Source organism: Gavialis gangeticus, unplaced genomic scaffold (genome assembly GCF_001723915.1).
Source record: "Gavialis gangeticus isolate Ggan-Ray unplaced genomic scaffold, GavGan_comp1, whole genome shotgun sequence".
Taxonomy (NCBI): Eukaryota; Metazoa; Chordata; order Crocodylia; family Gavialidae; genus Gavialis; species Gavialis gangeticus.
This window is the reverse complement of record NW_017729001.1, coordinates 5,007,268-5,032,110: the sequence shown is the minus strand read 5'-3', so window position 1 is coordinate 5,032,110 and position 24,843 is coordinate 5,007,268. Positions and strand designations below refer to the sequence as shown.

Below are 24,843 nucleotides of genomic sequence, written 5' to 3'. Positions count from 1 at the left end.
TACCCTTCCCCAAGCTTCCTGTCTCTAACCAATAAAGTTCTCCACTGTACCAAGTGTGGCAGACTTGATGGGAGAGGGTTTGGGCATGCCTTTTCTATTCCCCTTGTTCAGATGACCAAGGGAGGCTGTTTTTTGTGCTTCAGGCTAAAGGAAGCACCCCAAGTAATGTCCTTTGATTCATTCCTTGGAAAAAGTTGTTTAAGAAGAGCTTGAACTATTGGAGAGAAACTTTTGTTTTCTTGATGGGCTGATAAACACTGAGTTAGGGGTGATAAACACTGTGTTATATCAACTGCCTGCCGGGATGCTGGGTGGGAGGGAGGGGGCACTCTTCCCTAATCGGAGTATCCTGCTGGCCATGCACCCCACCCCCCCTCAGCCCAGTGTTATGGAGGGGAAGGGAGGGCAGCTCTAGGTCCCCTAGCTTCTATCCTGAGCCACAGCAGGCATGTGCCTGCATTTCTGGGATTTCTGTTTTTTTGGAGCTAATCAACAGATATCTGAGCCACGAGCAGTTGTATGTCCATGCCTTTATGTCCAGGATCCAGTTACATATCCATGTCTGAGCTTGGGGTCTGACCTGACTACCCAGCTAGGAACACTGAACCAGGACCATACAGGAGTCTTGAAATCCATCCTCTATGGAAGAAATGCTGAGACAGGGGCCTTAGAGCAGCTGATCCCGTGTTGTCACCTCAACTGGCAAGAGCTACTGAGCCACTGACTCATTAAGGCCAGGATTTGCAGAGCAGATATGCGCACTGAAGGTCCCCAGTCAGGGAGGGTGCTTAGAGACACTAGCCTGGCAGTTTAGGATTGCTGAGTGGGTACACAGACAAGGGCGAGCATGAGAGTGCTTCAGTTCTCCTAGGTTTGGGGCCTTGGCTCCCCAAGATCTTCCCTTACTCCCCCAAAACTGCCCACACTGCTGGAAAGAAGGACAACCAGGTAAGAATCTGATGAAGTAAACTTGGCAGCTACTTCTGATATGTGTAATGCTGGGTGAGGAATGGTGCCTTCTTAAATGGATAGATCTCCTGACAATAGGACTAGTTTTCTGGGCAACAGTTGCCTTGGTGTGGCAGCTCCCAACCCAAGTATGCATATGGTGGCCCCAAGCAGTCTGCAGGCTTCTCTGTCTATCTAATTCCAGGCCTGTCTGGGGTCCCAGTCATGCTAAGAATCCCTTTCTGGTTGGCAGGCTCCCCATATTTTGTTGCCTTTTTTCAACTGTGCTGGGACACCTGGGTTCACCTTCCCTCCATTTCCACGATTTTATCATTAGCTCTGGCAAATGCTCCCTCTCTCTAGTAGCTTGCAGTGCATGTTCCCTGGCTTTAGGTACTTTGTAAGGCAAATAACCCTAAAATATTAATCAAACATGAACATGAAATATCAAGGCTTAGGGAAAAATCAGATTCTTCACAGTTTGCGTATTACACAGGGAAGCATGGGATCGATAGCAGAGCAGATGAGAGCTGGAGCATCAATGCGCTTGCTGCTGCTCCTTGCTTGGGAAGTGAACAATCAGTGGGATGTCTGGGTTCACGCACCCTGGGGATTTGGGCAGCACAGCAAGTATGCTGTGACTGGAGTACCTCAGTATGGTAAGCACAGCAGGTCAATCCTACATGGCTATACTTTCCTCACTGACCAGCATACAATGCATACCCAGACTGTACCAGGTACATTCAACAGCTCAGCGGACACATTGTACCTGGTGTGTTGCACAGGTTAGCATGCTTTACCTGGCACGTTCCTGAGCATGGTGAGTCCCTATGCCAGAAAGGGCATAGTATATTAAGCTAGTAGCCTCTACTTAAACTATTGTTGACACAACAACCAGTACATAAGGTGTGTTATATCAGGTACAGTCAGCAGCTACCCCCTACAAACTTGTGGTGCATGTATGTGTTTATATCTGGGAGATCCTGGGCCTGTTTAGCTGCATAGCAAATGATCCCTGTAATACTTACAATCTTAGTACGTAATATCTAGTCCCTTTAGTGTAGGAATCAACATTTAATCTAGTTAAAATAAACATATTACATTTCACACTGAATTTCACTCTGGTGGAGCATACCCAACCACTGATCATTGCAGAAGCTGAAATCCTCCATTTACTCACAGTATGGTCAGCAGAGGAATTGCCAGAATGCATCAGAGCCAATGCCCATCTCACTCAGCGGCCAGCACCAGATGCTCCTGAGGAAGGTCCATGAACTCACCCCCTACAGGATCAGATGTGGGGTAATATGTCTCCCCGCATCAGCCCTTATCCTGATGTCTGGTAATTAGAGATTATTAAACCCTGAAGTGCCACATTTAATATCCTTCTCAAAATTTGCTGTTGTAAATGCATGATTTAATAACGTTGTCCCTTGCCAGTGCCTCAGTCCTGACCAGAGGTGACACAACACAAAGAGTGCAGCTCAATTTCCACAGTACTTTTAAACCCTTTGTCTTTCTGTTGACATGTCTATTGTCATGGAGTGAATTGGGCTGAGACCTACCAGCTTCTTTCACCTGCTTGCTCTGGATCATTAAATGGTGCAGTTTATGCTCTCCAAGGACCTACTTGGAACCAAACTGGCAGCAGCACGTACTTCATACCCCACCCTCTGCCCCTGATCCATGAAGTTTCCCAGCTCTTCTTTCATACCAGAAGGAAAAGATTTCCAATTTGCTTTCAGCTAGTTCAAAAACCAAAATGCCTTCAGTTGGAGTCTAGGAATTTTGCAGTCCCAGCCAAACTGTGACCCTTGGAATCACATTGTGCTTTTTATATTTAAGGCACTTCTGCTATTGCAAATGATTTCTTTTTTTATGGTGAAAATGAGCCAGTTTTCTATATAAGGGTGAAATCTGCAGCTGGAGAGAAAATTAACAAAGCTTAATGACTAGGATGCTGTACATTGAGAGAATAGTTAGTGAAAGGGCTATATACTGCCATTGGTCCACAGCAGGCTTTCCTCTAGGGATGATTGAGGGCTATAAACTGAGAATAGCACCCAAGAGGTACTGTTATGAATAAGCATATTGCCTTAACGGGTCTCAATAATGGAATCTATCTACAGGCTCCATCACTGCTGTACAAGAGTTTTCCATCGAATGTACGTCTCCTCTCAGCCCCCCACCCTCCAAGGCAGGGAAGTGCTGTTATCTTCTTTGCGCAGATGGGGAGCAGAGGCACAATGCTGTGCAGAGGCCTAAGCTAGTTCTGACTGAGCCAGCTCAGGTGTTGGGACCAACACAGCCTGGGGAAGCAGTGGGAAGTGGGACTAGCTGGAATGTGTCTAAGTCCAAAACTACAATCTTGGAGACCCCTGCTCTGCTGCTGCTACGCCCTGGAGGCAGATGATTGCCAGACAGCTTTTCTGTGTGACCTGCAAAGTCCCCAAGCCTCTCAGTGATGCCCCAGCATTTGTCCAAAACTGCCCCTGTCTTGATGGAGCTGAGCTGAGCTGAGTTCCTTGGTGTCAAGCTTACAGCTGGGCCATATGAGGATCCAGGACTGACGTGTTCTCTGCCTGAGTCCCCTGAGGGCTTGACTTAGTAAGCATCCTCAGAGCAAGCCCAGTATGTGCTGACAGCTTTGGGCTCCCTCCAAAATGCAGTTGATGCCACTGATTTCTCTTAAAATGTGGCTGGAGGCAAAGGCTAGTGGTTAAATCTCTCCCCCAGGAACTGAGACATGGGGTCAGTTCTCACTTCTACTTGAAACGATTCCAACCCACATGCCCCAGGGGCAGGTCCTAACCACTAGGCCTTAACAGGATGGGGGCACCACCCACATGTTGGAGTTTGGCTACTGTATAGAAAAGGATTCAACATCCATTGGGCCCAAGGGAGAGAGAGCACATGAGAGGGCCTGTTTTCTATTCTGGTAGTTAGGACACTTACCTGTGGAGAGGAGTCCTGGGATTTAGTCTTTTCTCCCGGGACTGGTTTGAGTCATACTGCACTTCTTTAATACACGTTCAGAATAATCCCGGGAGCAGATCTGCAGGACTTGTTATGGGGCTGTGTTATGTGCCCTTGTATTGGGGCACTCAAAGGTCTTTCTCTCTGTCCCTCATGCAGAGTGGGGCAGAGAAAGAAAATGCTGCAGAAGCTTCTAACAGATACCTGCTGTTGGGATCCCTGGGCTCTGCAGCTATCCTCATTGATCTGCACCCATACTTTGGGTCCTGAAAGTTACTTAGCTGATGCCTTTATTAAGTATCATTTATTAGCTCTCATTTATTTATTAGTTTTGACATGCCTGGGGAGAACAAGCTGTTGGTTGTTCTTTGCTGATGTCATGTTCTGAAATGATGTCATCATGAGACTTGTTTTCAAGCCAGTTGTCTAATCTGACTGCACAAACCCTATGTAGATAAGAGACACTGTTCTCCAGTCAACTTGGAAGGGCAATCAGGAGTGCAGTTTGATCAGAGTGATTTCAGATGCTGTATTGGCAAAGGCAGCTCTGTGTTACAGAACATGTTGCTGCCACATGGGGATGGGATGAGGTTGTTCTGAGATATGATGGCATAGAAATCTCACTGGGGTTGCTTAATGAGCTTATCTTAAGAAACCACTCACTGCTTTCAAAGGCATGGTCGCTCAGAGTACAGCCAGTTGCAGAGAACTGGGACCGACATAACCTCTCCCCACCCTGGATAACCAGCCTACCTCCCACTGCCAATGCACTCCTACCTCCATGCTCCTCACCCACAACTGCATACTCCCTATGCCCACCAATCTTCCTCTGCAACACTCAGGGTTTGGCCATATCAATGCAGACCTTCACTCCAGTCACTTTCCTTTGCAACCATGCAAAAATACCTCACTTGCCTGAGACACCCATCTCCCACCCCTTTGCCCCACTAGCTAGCCTCTTTCTCCAGCCCTTCCTTTCACCCAAGCTCACTTTCTCTCCATCCACTTGCCTTTGTGCCTACACACAGACTCTGATGCAGCCTATAGAAAGCCCCTTGGATGTCATGGGGTCCACTCCTGGACTCATCATCTAACAGGATACCTCCCTCCCCTCCCCTCAACCTGCCGCCCATCGCAGCCAGATCCAAAAGAGCCCAAAGCAGTTTATAAATTACATTTTTATTTGGGTTGGGGGAAAAAAATGAAAAACCAAAATCCAAACCAGTCTGATGAACAGGTGGATGCTACATACAGGCTAGAGGGTGTGTGAGCATGTACAGTGTTCAGATACAGATATGGGCAGGGAGCAGGTACAGGTGATGGGAGCCAGGGTGAGTGTGTGTGGGTATAGGGCAGTTCAGAAGTGCTCCCTCAGGACATTCATTTACCAGACCAGAGAGGTGGCAGCCGTCTCTGGAACTGGGGTGGAGCAGCGCTCAAAGGCAGCTTATAGCCAGCAACCTTTGGGGATGGCTGATTAATAGCAGTGGGGTCCAGCAGTTCCTGCTGGTTAATAACCCACCTCTTATCAACTGTAGATCTCAAAGTGCTTTACAACAGAGGTCAGTATCATCACCCCCATTTTACGATGGGGAAACTGAGGCACAGAGAGGGGAAGGGACTTGCCCAGGGTCCTCCAGCAGGTCCGTGGCAGAAGCAGGAAGAGAACCCAGGTGCCCTAAGTCCCACTCTAGTCCTCTGCTCAGTGGTCCACGCTGCCTCTCTGGAATGTACGATGGATTGGGCACTGCTTCTAGTGACAGTGATGATGACCATACCCAAGAGACAGTGAGGTCTTGAGTCAGAGGGGTGCTTCCAAGGCCAAAATCAGGTGAGTCACACCTGCTGTGAACTCCTCCAGGGTGCTTTGATGCCCATCAAGCACCAGTCACACCTGGTAAGAATAGCTAGGGAATGTCCCATGTGTGGGTTCTCTGATGACAGCAGGGACTGAGCTGCAATACAGACTAGACAATACAGAATAGACTATAAACCAGCAGCGATTGCTGTCTCCTTCCACTGGCAGCATACCCTGGTTTGCACAGAGCAGGCTTAATGACAGGATGGGGGTAGATATGGTGAAGAGTGTGAATTTCTGGGAAGGAGCCTGCTAGGAGGAGGTTAGAAGCATGGAGGTGGTTCTGGGGTGGTGATGCTTCAGCAAGTGGTGGAATCCAGCCCTTGTTACTGAGGTCCATGCAACACCCAAATCTCCAATAGAAAATCTTGACGAGTGTGTATTGCTTAAGGGACGATTTGGTTTATCATAAATATAGAGATATAGAATATATTATATATCTGATAGGATCCTAGTACCCAGTTATAAAAGCACACGCTATTGCATCACTCAGACAGGAGGGGGGTCCATGCACGTTGCATGCACTTTTAGTTTAAATGTTCTGCAAACAGCCATGCGAATCCAGGTGACCTCTCCAGCCCCAGGGCAAGGCAGGTGATTTGCAGACAAAGGGCCCTGTCTCCAGGAAGGGCATTCCCATCAGAGGCGGAGTCGGAGGAGGGAAACAAAGGATGTCAGTGAGGAGCCGGTGGGTGTCCCCAAGACGTGTGCCATGGAGGAAAACAGTTTGCTTTCTCCCCCCGTGGTGTATAGATTATATATATTTTTTATATATATATATATATATGTGTGTATATATATATATATTTATATTTATATAGGTATCTCTGTGTTTGTTCTTCTGGCTGACGGTCTCTCTGTCTGAGCTACTTCATCCCACTCCGCAGCACCTGGTTGGCGGCGATCAGCATGACGCTGATGATGAAAGCGATAGCAAAAGCACAGATGAGGCTCTTCCGGACACACGTCTGCCTGATCTGCTGGTTTGAACAGGCTGCAGAGAAAGCAGTCAAGGAGGTTGGGGGCAGAAGAGGGACAAGGGGTAAACAGGAAGGGAGGGATTGGACAGAGGACGCATGTTAGTTTAATGTCCCCTGCAGCCCTTCATTCTCAGGCTGATGTGGAGGATCCATCCCCACCTGCACCCCAAGGGTGTCTTCAGACATCCCTGTGCCCTCCCTGCTTGTAGCTTGCAGCCCACCTGCTAGGAAGACCCTCGTACATGAAGCACCATCCTGCTTGTCTGGCAAGTGCTGCTGAGGGTTGCTCCCTGATGCGAGACGGGTGCTGACGGGTTTGCTAAGGAGCCCTGCCACAGCCCGCTGCCATTTGGCATGCCGAGCAGCAGCTCTCCTGCACGGCACCAAGTGGTTCCTTCCTGTATTAACATTCGAAGCAACCTGGAGCCAGAACAGAACTGCCACTTTCTTAATTAAAAAGAAAAAAAATTGGGGTAATAGGACTCAGTTGATCTGGTTTGCTTGGTTCATGAATGCTTGGGAGACAGGTGGGGGAAGATGGTGTGTCACCATCTTCCTCACCCACAAGGCTGGTGGTGCCAGAGTACTCAGTAAACTCACTATGTTTTATATTAGGGATTGGTAATGTTTTCTGGCAGCGGGCTGGAATGACCCTGTTTTGGCTGAGGGTGGGCGACCATTAGGACCTGGCCACCACTTCTTGCTGCCACTTCTCCCTGACACCCAGTCTCAGTGTGGCATAGGTAAAACTCCCTGTCATCAAACACTGCCAAAGCCCCTTCTCCAGGGTCTGGATTTAATGGCTGCAGCCCATGGGCCACAGGTTGTCAACCTATTTTCTATGAATGAAAATCCCCATGGCTTCCACAGTGAACTAGTGTAGAAAATGTGCCGCTTCTAGTGGCAGAGGACTTGTGGTGTATGCATGGAGTTCTGTGACCTCCACGGTCAACGTGTTTAGGAATTGCAGCAATCTTCTGTGTCAACGGGAACGGCAACAGCCAGTGTGGTGTGAAGCACGGCTACATGTGCCCAGAATGGGATGAGCACAGCTGTTCGCTCCACATTTGCACCAAATGTAGTTATCTCCACCATCCAGGCATATGTGGAATACAGAGGCCTTTACTGCTTATGCATAAAATGTACTAGCAACTGTGCTGCCTGTGGTGTGTGCATGTGGGAGTGACTAGAACAGCGCTCCTTAATTTGAGAGTATAGGACAGGAGATTTATGTACAGAAGGCAGTGACATGAAGGGGGTGTGTACAGATCATGGCAGCTCAGTGGTCTGTGTGTTGCCCATGTGCCCAGAACATGGGGACTTGACTTGTTTTTGAGTTTGATGAGGAGTAGGATGGGGGCAAAGAAGCCTGGTATCAACCAGTCCTATTTGCAGACCTGATATTAGGCACAGAAGCCAGTAAGAGCAGAAGAGCTTATAGTAGCCTATCAGAGTAGATATAGTCACATAATTTTGGTGTACTAAGTCTGAACTGAATATGCACTTTCCTGTGTGTGTTGCTTAACAATGGCTATCAGTTAATTAGAATGAGCTAATTTGCTTAGAAAACAATTCTTGGTAAATAATTGTCAAGAAAATGTCCTCCAACTCTACCAGCTCACAGTGCCTAAGGCATGCCAGGGACATGCACAAAGACTAGCATCATGTCTGGCTGCCTTCAGTTCCCCAGGCTGAATGAACAGGTACCCATTTGCAACTGGGTCACTGAGGACAGCCTTTGGCACAAGGACAGAGTGGATTTCAAGCTCATGCTTCAGTGAGATTCCCCCATCCCTCAGAATAACAGTGCAGTCAAACAAATTGGAATGCAGCCAATCAGAGTACAGGAAATCACCCAGTAAAATAAGTTACAGACCAGTTAATGTTCTTAGGCATTTACACGGCAGCAGTATAACTTCAAGCCAAAATGCAGCCACCTCTGGAGTGGGATACAACTATGGTGAGCCCTCTCATTTATTCTCCTCTCTAAACTGAACAGTCTTGGCTCCTTCAGTCTCTCCTCCTAGGTCATTCTCTCTGGGCCTGTAATCATTGTTGTCACTGTCAGCTTAGGGTCACTTTTATCCTATGAGACAGTTTGATGGACAGATGTGTATAAGATGGGAAACTGCCTTCTGCATAGGACCTAGTACCACCTGCACTCAGTGCCACTCCTTGTGGAAGGGCAACCAGGACTTTTCTCCCAGACTTAGGCATTCCTGGGGGTCATGTTCGACTGATTCCTTTTAATGGATCACAAATGGCTTTCACCTACAACTTACTAATGTTTCTTTTCAGGTTAAGACCCAATAGGGCTGTGTCACATTGCTTGGGACACGAGAAGGAGGCATAATCCCAAGTGCAGTAGCTGCAGAGTACCATGTGAGCAGCAGGGAGGACAGAGGCCCTACTCAAGAAATTGTTCAAGATCAGTAAATTCCCGTGGGTGGCACCACACATCCTGGCATCACTTGGCCACCCAGACAGCATGCACAAAACTGACCCTGGGTCAGAGCATGGGACAAAGCACATGGCACCAAGCCATACATCTCAGGACTGCCCTCAGAACACTTGGCCGTCCCAACCCGCACTTCACTCAGTCCCTCAGCTAAGAGAGGGTAGCTGGTCAAGGAGGATGGTGCATCTCCCTGAAGTTACCCAGCCCTGCATTAGCTTCTGCTGTATCAAAGCAAACCCAGATCCTGCTTCCAGTGGAGTCAGTCATGCCTCTTCCACAGGTAAGGCTTGTTAGGGGCAACATGGCTGGTGAGGGCTGGTGTCACAGTGGGAGCAGAGACAGCACATTGTGACTGCCCACATATGGAGCTGGGTGCCCCTGCACGGCAGGCTGTGAAGGGAGCTGGGGGAAAATTGGCTGACAATTTTTTTCAGCAAAAAATGCAGATTTGACAAGCGAAATGTTTTTGTGAATTTGGGTTGGTTTCACTGAGTTGTTGCACAGAATGATCAACACAATTTGCTCCAACATTTGCTAAACAAACAGTTCCAGCTTCTTATTCCAAACAGCTTTTGAAATTTCCTTCTGTTTTCTTTAAAAAAAAAGTTCAGAACCACGCGAAATGGGGCACAGAGCCATTTCTTTGGCATTTCAGTTCAGGCTGACCTGAAAAAGAATTCTTTTACATTTTTTGGAACTTCCCAAAATCTGAAAAAAATGGCTGTTTGCCTTGATCTAACTGTGATCTCCTGGGCACCCTGACTATCCTTCTGTCCCGTATCTATACAGCATCTTGCACCATAGGGTTCAGGTCCATGACTGTAGGGCAAATACCAATAAGGAGAAGCTCTGCCTGTGTCTGCAGCTGCTGGTGGAAGGGGGCACTTACTCTCTACATCAACGGGGCATTCCTCAGCATTGCCCATGTGGCTCTCCTCTTCAGTCATGATGATGTTCTCAATGTCCTTCATGGACAGATGCTCGCAGAAGGTGTCATACAACAGCCTCTTCAGCTCGTCAACTGTCAGTTTCTGCATGTCGCACTGTGGTGGAGGGGGAAAGATCACGAAGAAGTTATGGCTCTCTCATGGGGGAATGCAACCCTGGCATTATTGTCATGGAAACTTGCATGGGCATCGTGTGACTTCTCTTTGCATGTTACAGGGCTGCCCTCACATGGGCTGCCCAACCCTTAAGCACCAGCCCCCTTCTCACAAGGGGTGCAGATTGTCACTGCCACCATCCACTCACACTTCAGCACAGTGGTCCCCATCATGCATGGGTCATAGTTATCAAAGAGTTGCTGCCTGTCACAAGTCATGTCAGAGCTGTCACATGGTCAACAACTACGTCATGCTACGGGGAACAGAATGAGCTGAAGGAACAAAGCAACAGGGCACAGCACTGTATACAAACGTGACAGAGGTGCTTCAGGCAGGGGACTGTGCTGCCTGCAAACACAAGATGACTATTTGCCATCCCTTCCACCCCCACACCCTTAGTCACACTTAGTGACACCAGGCTCCCAGAGAGCTGGAGACAAATGCCCTGCCTGAGCTCCATTTTCCCTTCTGACCATCCCTGCTTTGGAGTGCAAAATGCACCAAGAGGAAAAAGATGATCCAAAAATTAGCCCCAAACTGGAAACTTCAAACCAGCGCCTGCCTGGAGAGCTGTGCTGTGAGCAACAGCCTGTGGGGAGACCCATCTAGGGAGGCCCGAGGAGTTGCGTAAAACAGAGGGGATGCCAGGCTGAACACTGCTCTGACTGTCAGTGCCAGGGGAGTGCAAAAACCAGAAGAATCTGGCTCCCAGGGAATGGCACTGCTCAGAAAGAGGCCAGAATTTAACCTGCTGCACCTCAGTTTAGATCAGTGGTGTTAGGTCAAGGATGTATATGATCAGCAGCTATCAGCTACTCCTGGTCCTCTAAGAGCACATGTTAAGTTACATCTGCAAAGAGGCTCCTGTTGCAGTGTAATGCAGGGGCACAGAGACAGTTGGCGGGGCCTTTGATAAAGGAGGCAAGGTCCAAGCCAGATTTCCCTCTCACTGATCACCTCCAGGACTGTCAAGCCTTTGCTGTCCATGAGGCTTAGGTAGCTGCAGACACAGGTGTTGGGGCAAGGCCTTACAGTGGAGGAGCTGGTCATTGGTCATTGCTCCTTTAGGATACTCTGGTCAGGCTAGTGAAAACTGAAATGTCTCAGTGAAATGCAGCCTTTGATGCTAAGCAACTGCTCCCTAAGACTCAGAACAGACCAGGCTGTCATGTGAGTCTGCTAACTGCACAACAGTGATGTCGCTTCAGCTGGGATGTGTTTAGCATATTGGTGTTGAACTATCAATAGCTACATAGTGGGGATCTGTATGCACAGGAGGTGGGGGATTTGGGGTGAGATTTGGGTCCACTTTGCAGCAGCTGCCACTGGTGATGTTTTCTGTATTGCCCTACTAAGTGTGATAAGAGCACACATTCCAGTTTCCATCATGTCAGCTGTTCTTGTGCATCTCACTTGCCCTCACTCCTGTAGTAAGGGACAACATTTCTCTTATCCATCCTGCTCCAGTGCTCATGCTGCCTGCTGACCTGATCCCACCGATATCGTCAGCAGCCACTTTGGTGCTCTGGATAACAGTGATCTACTTGGGAGCACACTGCAGCTGAGAGGGTCAATGGCTTTTGGTGGGTCTCTATAGATGAGGAGCATTGGTGAGGTTTGGGCTAAGCAAGACCTCCTTCTTATGAGTAACGTCTTTCTCTTCATCCCCTCACTGCACTGGCTGCTCCTTCCCAGGCAGATCCCCAGGGATCTGAGGGAAAGACCAGGAGTGGTTTGTACCTCTGTGATTAGAGTCATGTCTAGAACTGCCATTCCTCTGTGTTCCCTGTCTCCGAGGAGGACTGTGTCTAGCTCAAGGCTTGGGATCTAAGGATGAGGCTGCAGTGGTGTCAGGGAGAAGGGAGAGCATGGAGACAGTCCTGGGCAAGGGGTACCTCCTACCTTCCAGAAGACAGTGTCGAAGTCTGTGCCGTGGAACTTCTCGGGGATCCCCGAGGTGGAGAGCTTGGGACCCAGTAACGTCACAAACTCCTCAAAATCCACCTGCCCATCCCCTGAGAAAGAAAGAGACTGGAGTTATTGCTCCACAGCGTGGAGAGCAGCAGCCCCTGGTTGGGCCAGTGGAGCCAGGCTGGCTCCCTCCTTCCCTCCCTTTGCATTGAGCATCAGCTGTTTACCTTATCCTTCCCCTCCTCTTTCTGTCTTGTCTCTCTTCTTCCTTTCTTCCACCTCTCTTCTGAGTTCATCTCTCCCTTTTTCCTCCCATTTTCCCTTTCCTTTCTGTTTAACTCCTTCCTTCTTTCCATCTCTCTCTCACTTGCATTCATCACTTCCCTCTTTTCTCTTTTTGTAGCTTCTCTCCCCATTTTTTCTCCCTTCTGTTTGATTGCCGGGTGGTATGAGTGCTTTCCCTGCCTTCTCTTTTGGAGTCACTTTTCCAGTCACAGTGCACTTGCTTTGATTTTTGGTTCATTTCCCCGCCTCCTCCCGTGGGTGACTTGCCCTCTCCTGGGTGCATTAGCTCAGATCCACCCAGAACTGTGCAGGATCCTTTGAAGGAGTGATTAAGCCTTCCAGAAGCCCTCCAGGTAGCTTTTGGAGAATGAATGGAGGTGGAACGCACAGGAGGGACCTGCCTTCTCCCTCTGTCAAAGTGCCAATCCACTGCCAATTTTTCTCCAAAGCCTCAGCCCTTCAAAAAAACCCAAGAACCCCAATGTATATCAGGTGCTGCACAAACACAGAACCAAGACATGGGCCCTGATCCAAGAAGCTTAGAGTGAGAAGTTAGAGCCTAACCACATAATCTATTTCTGTCATTAGGAAATTGTGCCTGTTCTTCCCTACCTCAATACTTTTCTTTGAATTTTTTCCTGAACACATTACTGAGAGTTTCTGTATACCTCTAAAAAATAGATGAAATGTTGGTAATGGTGGTTGGGGCCTATTTGCTTAATTAGTTTGAAAGAATCAGAATGCAAATCCATGCAAGAATTAGAAAAGGCAGAAAAGGATCTGTTTGAAATCCTTCCAACTGACAATATAATACTGGCAGTTCTGAGAGGGTCTAAGAGCGTGTTAACTGATGATCCTGTCCCCACACAAGCCCTCCCCTTCTGGCCCAGGGGGTGCTGGGGCAACTGGAGTACTGCCTATCAATTGCATAGCAGGATGCCAACACTGAGCACTGTGAGTTCAAAATAAAGCCCTGGAGGTCTTCCATTAATGGATCTCTGGAAATAGAGGCTTCCACATAGGGCCCATATGGGAAAACTATATGCAAGGTTGGGGTATAAAGGTAGCTCTGTAGCATAGAAGCTGTTGCTAATCCCATGCTTTAGGACTTTGCTGGTTGCCAGCTGGGGCCAGAAAGGTATTCCCGGCTCCATAAATGCCATCCACCTCTGGATGGGGAGATTTTACTTTCCTTTGTCATTGGCCACAGCTAAGACTATGGGGGTTTGACTGGGGTGTGATGATAAGCCTGCAAGAGCCAGAAGCCCAGAGGTTCCTGGCTAAGGAATCTTATTCTTCCACTTGAGGTCAGGAAGGATTTTTTTTCCCTAGGTCAGACTGGCAAAGACTGCAGGGGTTTCTGCCTTCCTCTGTAGCGGATCTTATGGCCTTATACCAACATGAAGAATGCACTGCATCTAGAAGCTTGTCTAAGTCTATCTCAATCATGCAGTTGGTCCAATAAAAGATATCACCCACCGAAATCCTTGCCTGTCACATATATATTAACCATCTACTTCCCCATCATAGCAGTGGCAGGGCACTGGCAATTCCCTCATCTCCCGTTCCTGTAGCACACTATGGAGTGTTCTTGGTGTTGCAGACATAGTTCCATGTAGTTGTGGGTGAGCAAACAAAGTGGTGATTTGGGTTTTTTGTGGGGGGGTTAAAAACAGCCTGAGAATGCAGAGGCCTGTACTCAGCGGTCCAGGAGGCCCTTTCCAGCCCCACATTTCTATTACATTGAAGTGTCCTTGCCCCTGCTCTGTGTAGCCAGGAAGGGCAGGTGGCCTGCAAGTTGGAAGCAGGGACTGCGTGTGCCACAAGGACACGCCAAATTAAGCCACCAGTCCCAGCAGAGATGCATGGTCAGTCATTGACCTGAGTGCAGTCTCCATATCTGAGGACTCAAAGAGTAAAAGAGAGGTACAGAGAGACAGAACAGGATGAAGGAGAGAGAAGGACAGAGAGAGCTGAGAAAAGGGAGGCAAAAAAGATCTGAGTGGGAGACACGTGAGCACAACTGAGGGTGAAAATCCTGAACTGGGGAGAGACACTTATATCATCAACCTCACCTGTGTCCCTGAACAGCTGTGACCCTCTGCCCATCTCTACTGCCTTCCAGGCAAACCTTCTTAAAGTGCTTGGCATGCCCATGTGAATTAATCCTCACCGTCTGCCTCGCAGTACTGTAGCAAGGGGGACAGGACAGACATACATACCTGGATGCCATGAAAACTATAGAAAGCCTCTGTTGGCACTGCCTCCCCCTGCTCTGTTCCTTCCCACCCCATCCAAGAAGATATGATATGATACCCTGCTTATGGGCTCAACACAGCAGGAAAGTTGATACCTTGGGACATGAGAGACCTGCAAGATTGGGCTGCAGCCTCTGTCTGGCATTTGTAACTATCTACCCCTGTGATCTGGTGCCTTTGCCAGAAGAGTCAGCAGCCTCTGGGTAATTATTAGGGGATGCCAGAGTTAATTATCTCCTTTATGCTGATGATAACTTTGTTCAGCTGTCAAGGGGGAAACTGGGCCTCTCCAGAACTGCAGCCAGCAGCCCGATCCAACAGTAAGTGGGACACTCATAGTCAATAAACCATAGATCTGAGGGCTCTGTGAACCACAGCCAGCAAAAGGTAATGAGAAATTTAGTCACACTTCACTAGTGAGGCCTGAGCCTCACAGCAAGGGCTGAGCCAGAGATCAGCATCCCAGGGTAGGAACCAGGGAAGATGGAAAGTCCAGTCAGCACCTCTAATGCTGCAGGAGAAATGTTGCTACAAGGGGAAACAGGACACCACTAAGGTTAACCAGATAAGGTGGGAAAGAAGTTGACAAGCTTTGGTTGAATCTCCACTGGAAATGGAGTGGTGTTTGGCTCCCAATACCACGTGTCCCATCTTTACCCCAGCTCTTAGCCATTCTTCATCATAGGATCACAGGAAAGTAGGACTGAAAGGGACCTCATGAGGTCATCTAGTCCTGCCCCAGGATCATCCCATTCCCTGACTTAAGCATCCCAGCCAAGATAACCTGCCCTTGAAAATGTCCAGAGATAAGATGCTATAACTTCTCTAGGCAGCCTGTTCCAGTGCTTGACCACCTTCATAGTCAGAAAGTTCCTTCTAATCTCCAACCTAGATTTTCTCTGCTGCAGCTTGAGGCCATTGCTCTTAGTCCTGTCCCCATATGTGTACAGAGAATAGTTTATCTCCATCCTTTCTATAATCACTCTTCAGGTATTTGAAGGCTGTTAGCAAATCCCCCTCAGTCTTCTCTTTTCCAGACTAAATAATTCTAGGTCTTTAAGCCTTTCCTCATGCATCTTGCTTCCCAGGCCCACAATCATTTTTGCTGCTCTGCACTGGACTCTTTCTAAACTGTTCATATCCTTCTTGAAGTGTGGAGCTCAAGACAGGACACTACTCCAGCTGAGGCCCTCACCAAGTGATGAACAGAGTGGAAGAATCACTGGTTGTGGCCACACGAGATGCTTTACTGCACAGTAGACTAATCTACTGCACAGTAAAGCATCACTATTTAACTGTGTGCTAGGCTATTGTGCAGTAAAATAGGCTAATGCACAGTTATCTACTACCTGAAAATACAGGTAGTAGATTAACTGTCCATTAGCTACTGCATAGCAGTGCATGTGTAGATGCTGGCCAGGCATAATTTGCTCCTGGTTGGCCCAGACAGCAGGGGACCTACTGCTGCCTGGCTAAGCTCCATGTGGTGGGAGCTGTGCTAGCTGAAGGGGCAGCTGTCACTCTGCCACATGGGGATTGGGACCATCCTGATCCCCACGTGGCCAGGAGAGCTGTCCTGGCAGCTAGGATTGTTGCATCCCAGTCAGGTGGGGAGTGGGTCAGGACCTGATCCCCATGTGGCAGAGAGAGGTGTCCCTGTCTGGTGGGGACAGCCACATGGGGATCAGGAGAGTATGCCTCTCACCACCATGTGGGGATTGGGATCCCCTCCAATCCCCACGTGGCTGCTAGGCACCCAGTCACATGTGGATTGGGTCTGATCACCACATGGCTGGGATGCAGCAGTCCCAGCTGCTGGGACAGCTCTCTCCCCCCATGTGGGGATTGGGACTGGCCCTCTGCCCCTTGCCAGCCTCAGGCTAGCACCTGGGGGGCCTGGAGCTCCCCCTGGTTGCTGCAATGGGGCAGAACAGGACAAAGGGGCAGGAACATCCCTGTCTTACCTCCTCCAGTTGAGAACAAATTTGCTTCCAAGCCAGTGCACATGTAGACCCTTTCCCTGGAGGCTATTTACTACTTCTTTTTTGATGCCCAGTAACCTTACCATGCACTAACAGCACACATAGACAGGCTCGCTGTTGGCTTTTTTGCAACAGGAGCACACTGTTGGCTTATATTCAACTTAAGGACTCCTGTAACCCCCAGACCCTTTTCTGCTGTACTGCAGCCTAGCCAGCCATTCCCCAGTTTGTATTTGTGCACGCAGTCATTCCACCGCAAGTGCATGGCTGTATTTGTCGTGGCTTGGCTGCTCGTGTGGGTGGAGCCCCTTGCTCCTGGAACAAACTTAGCTGGCTCCTATAAAGAGCTAGAATCAGGACACGCCAAACTCTAAGGGGTCACGTTCTGGTCTTATCTTGGTGGGTCAAGATCCTCCCCAGGCTGTGTGATGAGGTCTGGCATAAGAAACCAAAGCCATACTTTTCGACTGGGCTCCTCTTCCTTCAGAGAGACCAGAAGGGTGGTTATACATGCTGCTGTCCTAACCTGAAATCTTCACAGCAACTTCATGCTGCCTGCACCTCCAGTGGGCTTGACTGAACACAGCTTTGTATCATCATGTGATGACTCTGTTCTGCAGGATAAAGATCTTGGGAAGAGGGAAGATGAATAGGTTGTGGTGCTGCGGGTGGGGCTGCACTGGGCCTGGAAATGCTCTCACACTAGATCCAAGGGAATGGGGCTTTGCAGCATAACTTCCCTTTCTCCCATGACTGGCATTAACAAGCTACTTTGTAGCACCAGCCAAGTACCAAAGATCCCTGGAAGTCAACTCTCTCTGGAGCCAGAGTCCCTGTGGCATGGCTGATCTACATGGCTGGGGCAAATGCACTGTGCTACTTGCCCTGCATTTGCCTGTGCTGGATCTGTCTTGTGGATAAAAAGGACTTTGGTCTCCAGGGCTGTCAAGCCAGCACTAAAAATGAATAATGAAGGGAGCTGATGACTTGGCAGCCCTGCCCAAAAGGCTTTTAGAAGAAAAAAAAATCCAATAAATTAACAAGCTGTTTAAGAGGATCAGTAAAGAGTGATGGGAATAGGCTCCAATGTGATTCAGCAAGGAGGGAGGCTGGTTCTGCTCGCAGTCATTCTCTCTTTGTACAGTGGAGCTGCTCTGCATTTACACCTGTATCAGTGAGACAGGAATCCCATCCCATGTGGGCAAAGTAAAGGGCGTGGTTCTGTCCCTCTCCCCAGCCCCTAAGCAATGCTGCGGCAGCATACAGGGGCTGACCTGTGCAGCAAAGGGGTTGAGGGTGAATTTTCCCACTACAGGTATGGAATAGGGCTGCTGTAAGCATCCACACACTGCAATCCTTGGCATAGTGAGGATGCTGAGACCAGGGAAAGAGAATATCCATAACACAAGCATGCTGCTGTGCAGACGCTGGATGCTTCAGGCAATGGAGGAGCCCTCAAGCAGCTCTTAGGAAGCAGTTGTAAACTAGAGCACCACCTGGGCTGTTCTATTTAATAGCAGGGTCCAAACCACTAAAGAGCATGGAGGTGGCTGTGAGGATGCAGCTATAAAGTAAAGCAACCCCTCAGCTGCTGTAATTTATACCAGGGGCCACTCAACCCCAGAAGGGTCCAGAATCTGAAGGGCACAGAGAATTCAAAACTATGTTAAGACCTCTTTGATTAGTGCTGTGACTTCCGGAGGTGCAACCCCAAGTCCTTCCTTTACCTACCTGCCATATCGCACCCCAAGATTCCTCCCTTATATATCTGCCAAGACCTGAGACCAGGGTTTCATATTCCTATTCCTCCTATAGGTATTGCTAGCAGGGGCGCTGCTGGCAGCAAACTCCCTGCAGCTTATATCAGTAACATTATCAGCTGTTGCAAGGAAACATATCTGACAGCTCTAGGTCTCAGGCATATGGCTGCTCACCTTGAAGTCAAGCCCTGGCTCTAACTGGGACACCTGCCAGCCTGGGCCCTGACTGGGACACCAGATGTACTTCTGACTGTCCAGAGAGGCTGGGCTGTCAGGAGTGCATCAGAGCAAAGCCCGGGTGGTAGAGCTGGGCTGGAGAAAGGACACCTGATTATCTGCAGTCTGTGAGAACCAGGCTGCACACTGGTAACAGCCCAGCATTATAGCGGACATGATGTTGATGATGATTAATAATTATAGTAGACATTCATAGAACATTGTAGGGACACCGGCTTAGTACAAATGCAGCAGCAGAGATACTGTCTGCCTTGCCCAGTGGAGGTGAGAAAGAGACAAGACCCAGGGCTGGAGAATGAGCGGAAGGACATTCCTTCTCCCTGGGGGAGAAGAGAGGGTGAAAGAAGGCTTTTGGGAAGACTTGGGGTGCGAGGAGAGGTTTGCAGCAGGTGAGAAGATGCCTGGAAGGCAGGAAGTAGAGAGAGTCTCAGGGTTTGGGGACAGGAATATGAGGAGCTGAGGAGGCAGCTGCAGTAAAAGGTAAAGGTAGGGAAGGAGATGCTGGACCTAGAAGAGCTGCCTCTGCAGCAGTGGGGTAGGGGAAAAGAGAAGACTTCTGGAAGAGGGTGGAGCTGCCATTAGAGCAGGCACCCATGGGATAGTCTTCAGGGGAGAAAGTTACAGTGATGAAGGAGAGGGGGCAAGTTCTGGGAGGAGTTCAGCCATGATAATAGCACAAGACGCTTGACACTGTGCTGCCTGGTATGCGGAGTTAGACAAGGGGAAGTGAGAGGCCTCCTGGTGCTCACAGGAGGACAGAGGGCAACCATAAGGACTGAAAAGGGAATGCTGCAGAGAGGCTTCTGAGTGCAGACAGACCCTGGAGTTCCTTCTGGCTTCCCGAGGCTACTAACCAGGTCCCTCTGAGTCCCCGCTTGGACCCAGCTGTCATGGAGCGGGATGCTGACTGCATGACAGATCCTGTTCTGAGAGGTGTGGGCAGGAGGGAGCTATTACATTGGTAACAAAATGAAAGCAGGTGACCAGGGCTGTAGCCCTGGATGCTGACTTAAAGGAGAGGCAGAAAAATAGCAGCTGCCATGCAGCTGCACAGTCACATCATGGGCATCAGCAGCCAGAAGTCATTGGTACCCCCCTGCATGGCCTCTGACCCTGGTGCCCAGCTGCCCTGCCCCACTTCTGTACTGTGCACTAACAAACCTAGACTAAATGGTTTCAGCTGGCTCAGGCGGCTGACTTCCTGAGCACAGTCCCTGTAAGCACATAGAGGTATTTGCACTTTCCCCTTTACCCCTGTTACTAGCAACCCTTTTAAGATTAGATTAACTGTGAATGGTTTTGAACTCTTTTATTTTCTACTATTCGTGTGACTTATTACTTCCCTGCACTCAGTTTTGACTGTGAAATCGGTGTATCCTGGTTCCCATGCCCTAGCACACCATGCTGATGCTCGTGTTTCCCATATACTGTAAAAGGAAGTCTGGTTTCAAACATCACTTTCATTCAAATAAAAACATACACCTGTACACAAGCAGCTGCCCCTGCCATGGCTCTTCAGCACACCTAGAGCCCTTTCAGATCTACTGCACAGCTCTCTACTATTCTCTCTCTCAAGAAGTAATAACATTTGCTAGTAGCCATAGTAGGCTACTTATCCAGTGATGGATGAGTCATTGGAGGGTGATAAGGCACACATATCTGCTGTATGTTATATAAATGTTTCTATTCCTATTAGGATTTTGTAAATCCTGTTGCAAAATCTGAATACTAGATTTTAAACTGGCCACCTCCTGTCTCTTTAACAAGCATTTAAAATATAGCAGTGTAAAAGCAGATCATGTGCTTGGAATGAGGAGATGGTAACAAAACTGGGAAGGAGCTGCACCCCACGGACTGCAGATCAGCTGCATTCTTCTTCCACGCTGGTCCAGTTACTCAGAGACAAGGTCTAGCTAGCCTACAGCACAGCACACTCCTCTGCAGAGGGCAGAGGTAGTGAGTGGCTGCAGAGGAAGGCAGCCCTGACAGCACGTCCCATCCTAGACAATCACAGCCCTACTCGGGCACCTGAGTGTATTTCATGGTGCTGTCACCTTTTACAGCAGTGATATTATATTCATTCCCATACAAGCTAAGCTGGAAGCAGAGGGGGAGAGAATGGAGCACAGCGCAAGGGAGAGAGAGATGGAGGGAACAAGACAGATAAGGAGAAGGACAGAGATAAAGGCCATAATTCTTTTGCAGGATGCATCTGTGGGAGTTTCTTGTCAATGGGGACTGCCTGTATGTCTGGGGAGGGGCTTGGCAGGGGGTGTCAGAAAGCAGCGGGAAACAGATACATACTGTGGGATGAGATGGAGACTGTGAATGTGGGAGATGGAAGATGAGTGATGGGGAAAGAGGGAGAAAATGAAAGAAAGAGGGGTAATGGAGAGAGAGCAAACATGAGAATGGGGAGAGAGAAGGATGGAGAAAAACAGCAGAGAAAAGGGGGGAGAGAGGGAAAGATGGCTGGTCTGAGAGCAGGTGAGTCATTTAATGGAGAGGGAGAGGGAAGCGCCACTTTGTGCAGGGCAGAGTCCTGCTCTGCTACTTCTCCTCCTCCAGGCTGACATGAGGAAGTGCACATTGCACACAATGGTGGGCCTCAATATTTGGGTTGGGGGATCACTCTTAAGGTATTTCTGGGCTCACCTCCCCTTTTCCTGATCTCCCAGGCTGACCACACCTGCTCACAATCCTGCTGCATCCATTAGTGGGAGGTAGTACCCATGTGGTATAGCCCCAGCAGGACTGTGCTGGCTGCCTCCCTTTGGTGGGCTTTCTGACTTGCAACCCAGGGTTGAATTTACCACGTGACTTGAAAGCAGAGGAGATAGGATCAGAGGCAGCACAGATGGAAAGAAGGGTGATGGGAAAGGGCTGAAAGAGGAGAGAGAAAGGAACCTGAGGGGATGGGGGGGATCTTGGAGGACATACGAAGCTCCCTGCCCTGCACAGCACAGCTCTGTCCTGTCTTGCCACCCATAGGTCCATGGAAGATGCTGCCTGAAACAGAGGTGGGTCCCAGAAAGATCCCAAGACCTACGACAATCCCAGGAAGAATGAGAGGACAAGCCTTACCATCCATATCCAGCCGCTGGATGATGACCTCCAGCTCCACCTCATTGGGCATGTAGCCCAGAGACCTCATGGCTGTGCCCAGCTCCTGCTTGGAGATGAAGCCATTCCCATCACGGTCGAACACCTTGAAAGCTTCCCGGATTTCTGCAGGGAGAGAGGAGAGCAAATATGCTCAGCAGCTGGTTTGCCCCATCATGCACGATAGTCCTGGCTCTGACCCCAAGGAATAAGCATAGACATGAAACAAGATTCCCTCCTCCTCCCCAAAGCAAATCAGACCCCCCTGCCAAACTCACTGGAAGAATCAGCTGCCTTGCCTGGGTAGTATCTCCCAGTGGGAGAGCACAGCTTCAGCTTGGTGTCTTCTATTCACAGAGGACTCTCACTCAACTCCCATACCAGCCTTTAATAGACTGAATCCTCCCAACCTTTCTGTGCAGAATGAGCCATTCTTCCCATTACACAGATGGGGAAATAAAGTGAAGGGAATCTCCCAGGTGGCAAGGGAAGTCTGTGGCAGAGTAGGGAACTAAACTGAGGTCCTGAATTGAACCAAGTCCAAGGTGAGTGCCCTTAAACCTCCCTTCTTCTTTGAATGGTATTCTGTCTACAGCAAGTACATGCCATTAGAAAACCATTTTCTAAAGAACTAAGCCACCAGTCTTAAAAATTATTCCGGCAGCCATGACTTGGCTGAACTGGGCACAATAGTAGCATTGTCACAATGATTTCTGGCAAATCTTCTTGCAAGTGTTGGATTCCCTGGTAGTTTAGTATATTCATTGCCTTTTGCCAACAGCCAGCACCTGCCATTTAGATGCAGACCTTTGAAACAGTCTTATCACATTTTAATAGATTCATTTTTAAAACCATAGAGCAGTGTCCATGCTGTTCCACCTGCACCTGGTGGAGTTTTTAAATGATGAGTGAACAACATTTTGAAAAGTATAGTCTATGTGAATTTTCAAACCATGAGCACCCAACAGTCACAGCCTGTACCAGCTGGCTTTGAAAGGGTGCCTCTCACCCACAGAACCCTTTATTCTATGTACATGAGAACTGATAGGAAACAGATATATCAGACCCACAGCAAGGCTACCAATTCCAAGCTCTAGGTGTCCTTCTTTGTAAATTTTAGAGGAAAGTAAAAATAGGACTAATAAAGGGAATTAGATTGCATCATTTTTAGCAGTATAGAGCAGCTTCTTGGGTCCGATCATTCAGCTGCAATGAGCAGGCCCTTAATGCATAAATTGTAAAACATCTGCCTAGGAGGGTCCAGATCATTGTCCCTATTTTACAAATGGGTAAACTGAGGCACCGGGAGGGAAAGTGACATGTCCAAGGTCGTGCAGTAAGTTGATAGCAGAGCTGGGAGGGGCCTGTAGGTCTCAACACTTAGCCACGCATGATGGCTTCAATCCAAACTTTTTGTGGTTTAGAAAGGGCTTTGTAACAAGGCCTAATTTGTAAGGAGAGCAGGGGCTAAAGCATCCAGGCTTTTATGTGACACATACAGGACCCATCATTTTGGAGGGCAGAACAAAGGCACAAATGCTCTGTGGGAGCTCTCAGGCTCGGAGGAAGTTGGCCTTAGCTGGAGAGCTGTGCTGTAAACACAATGTGTGTGAACACAACGACACCCTCCTGATTCCATGCAGGTGATTAAGTTTGTAGGCAGCGTTATGTCTTTACTTAACTATCAGCCTCCCTGTCTCATCAGCTGCTCTCTGGGCACTTGTCTGTAATTATCTCTCATTTCCCATTACTGTTATTCTAATTAATAACTAGACATTGCATTTCTAGAGCAGGGACATGCCCAAAGGACTCCCAGGGAATCTGCTAAGGAGAAGAGAGAGAGAGTGTGTGTGTATGTGCGTGTGTGCATGCGTGCGCATACACGCGTGTGCACAGGAGATCAAGAGAATTAATGGGACTGCCTGGTATTTGTACGTGGGTGTCAGCATGACATGGGAATGAATCTGTGTCCATGTGTGAGAACGAGTGAATATTTGCATGGAGGTGTATGTGTTTTGATGTACTTTGTGTGCACAAGGGAGTCATGTGCCCATGTGAAGGTGTGTACACAGGGGTGTGTGTATGGGCACTAGCAGTGCATTTGGCATCTGACCTCCCTTCTCTCCCTGACTGCCATCACACCCCACAAATGCCAGGCCAGTGGGGTCAGTCACCTTGGAGAGATTATAGTATCTCTCACACCTCACTTTGTTGGACCTTGAGCCTTCTGCTCTGGTACATAGGCTCAGAACAAGATAGAGCTGCATCCACCTGCCAGTTTGTAGGGCTTGAGAGGAAAGAGGGTGCTTTATAGGCACCCAAAGGGGGCTGATATTTCAGTCTGGGCCTTGGGAGGGAACCCTCAACCACCTTAGATCTCTTCCTGCCTGTGGCTCACTCACCTGATCCTGGTGATACACCACCCTTACATTCAGGTAGCGGTTCCCCTTGCCCCTTTCCTGCCCCTTTCTCTCTCCCTACCCACACCAGCACACTTATGAGCTTCTTCCCTATACTCCTCTGTGCCCTTCCTCACTCTGTGCCCTTCCTCCTTCTCTCTCCTGCTAGCTCCTGTCTGCCTTCTGTACCCTCCCATCACATCTGCTTTTATTCCCTTGGCCTGCTGGTCCATGCCCTCTCCACAGCCTAGTTCCTCTGTAGCCTTCCAGCACAGCTCCCACCCTCTGCCCTGTCTACTCAGCTGTCTGAGAGGCAACTCCCCTGCAGTACAGGGCTGGGAACTCTATACCCAGAGTATAGAGTATACATTATATAGAGATGGCAGCACCTTCATCCAGCTGAGTGGCTTTCAAGCACATCAGCACCTGCATCCAGCCTGGATCCCCAGGGACACCGAGTGCTCCTAAGGCCATGATCCCACCTGTTACAGAAGTTCCACCCCCTTGGGAAAGTGACTTTGAGGAAGGAGCAGGTGATTATCCAGGGATGAGTCAAGCCTCACCCCAAGGATCTCCCTCTGGGAGA

General features: G+C 49.0%; 1 protein-coding gene across 1 annotated transcript; it reads right to left on the bottom strand.

Annotated features, from left to right (window-relative positions):
* Positions 1–5,084: 5,084 nt before the first annotated feature.
* CABP7 (calcium binding protein 7) lies at positions 5,085–22,290 on the bottom strand. Its single transcript, XM_019506624.1, has 5 exons — positions 22,269–22,290; positions 21,841–21,984; positions 12,226–12,338; positions 10,110–10,263; positions 5,085–6,776 (listed from the first exon to the last, which is right to left on the bottom strand). The coding sequence occupies exons 1-5, from the start codon at positions 22,288–22,290 to the stop codon at positions 6,649–6,651; spliced, it is 561 nt and encodes a 186-aa protein (XP_019362169.1). The 3' UTR covers positions 5,085–6,648.
* Positions 22,291–24,843: the final 2,553 nt, after the last annotated feature.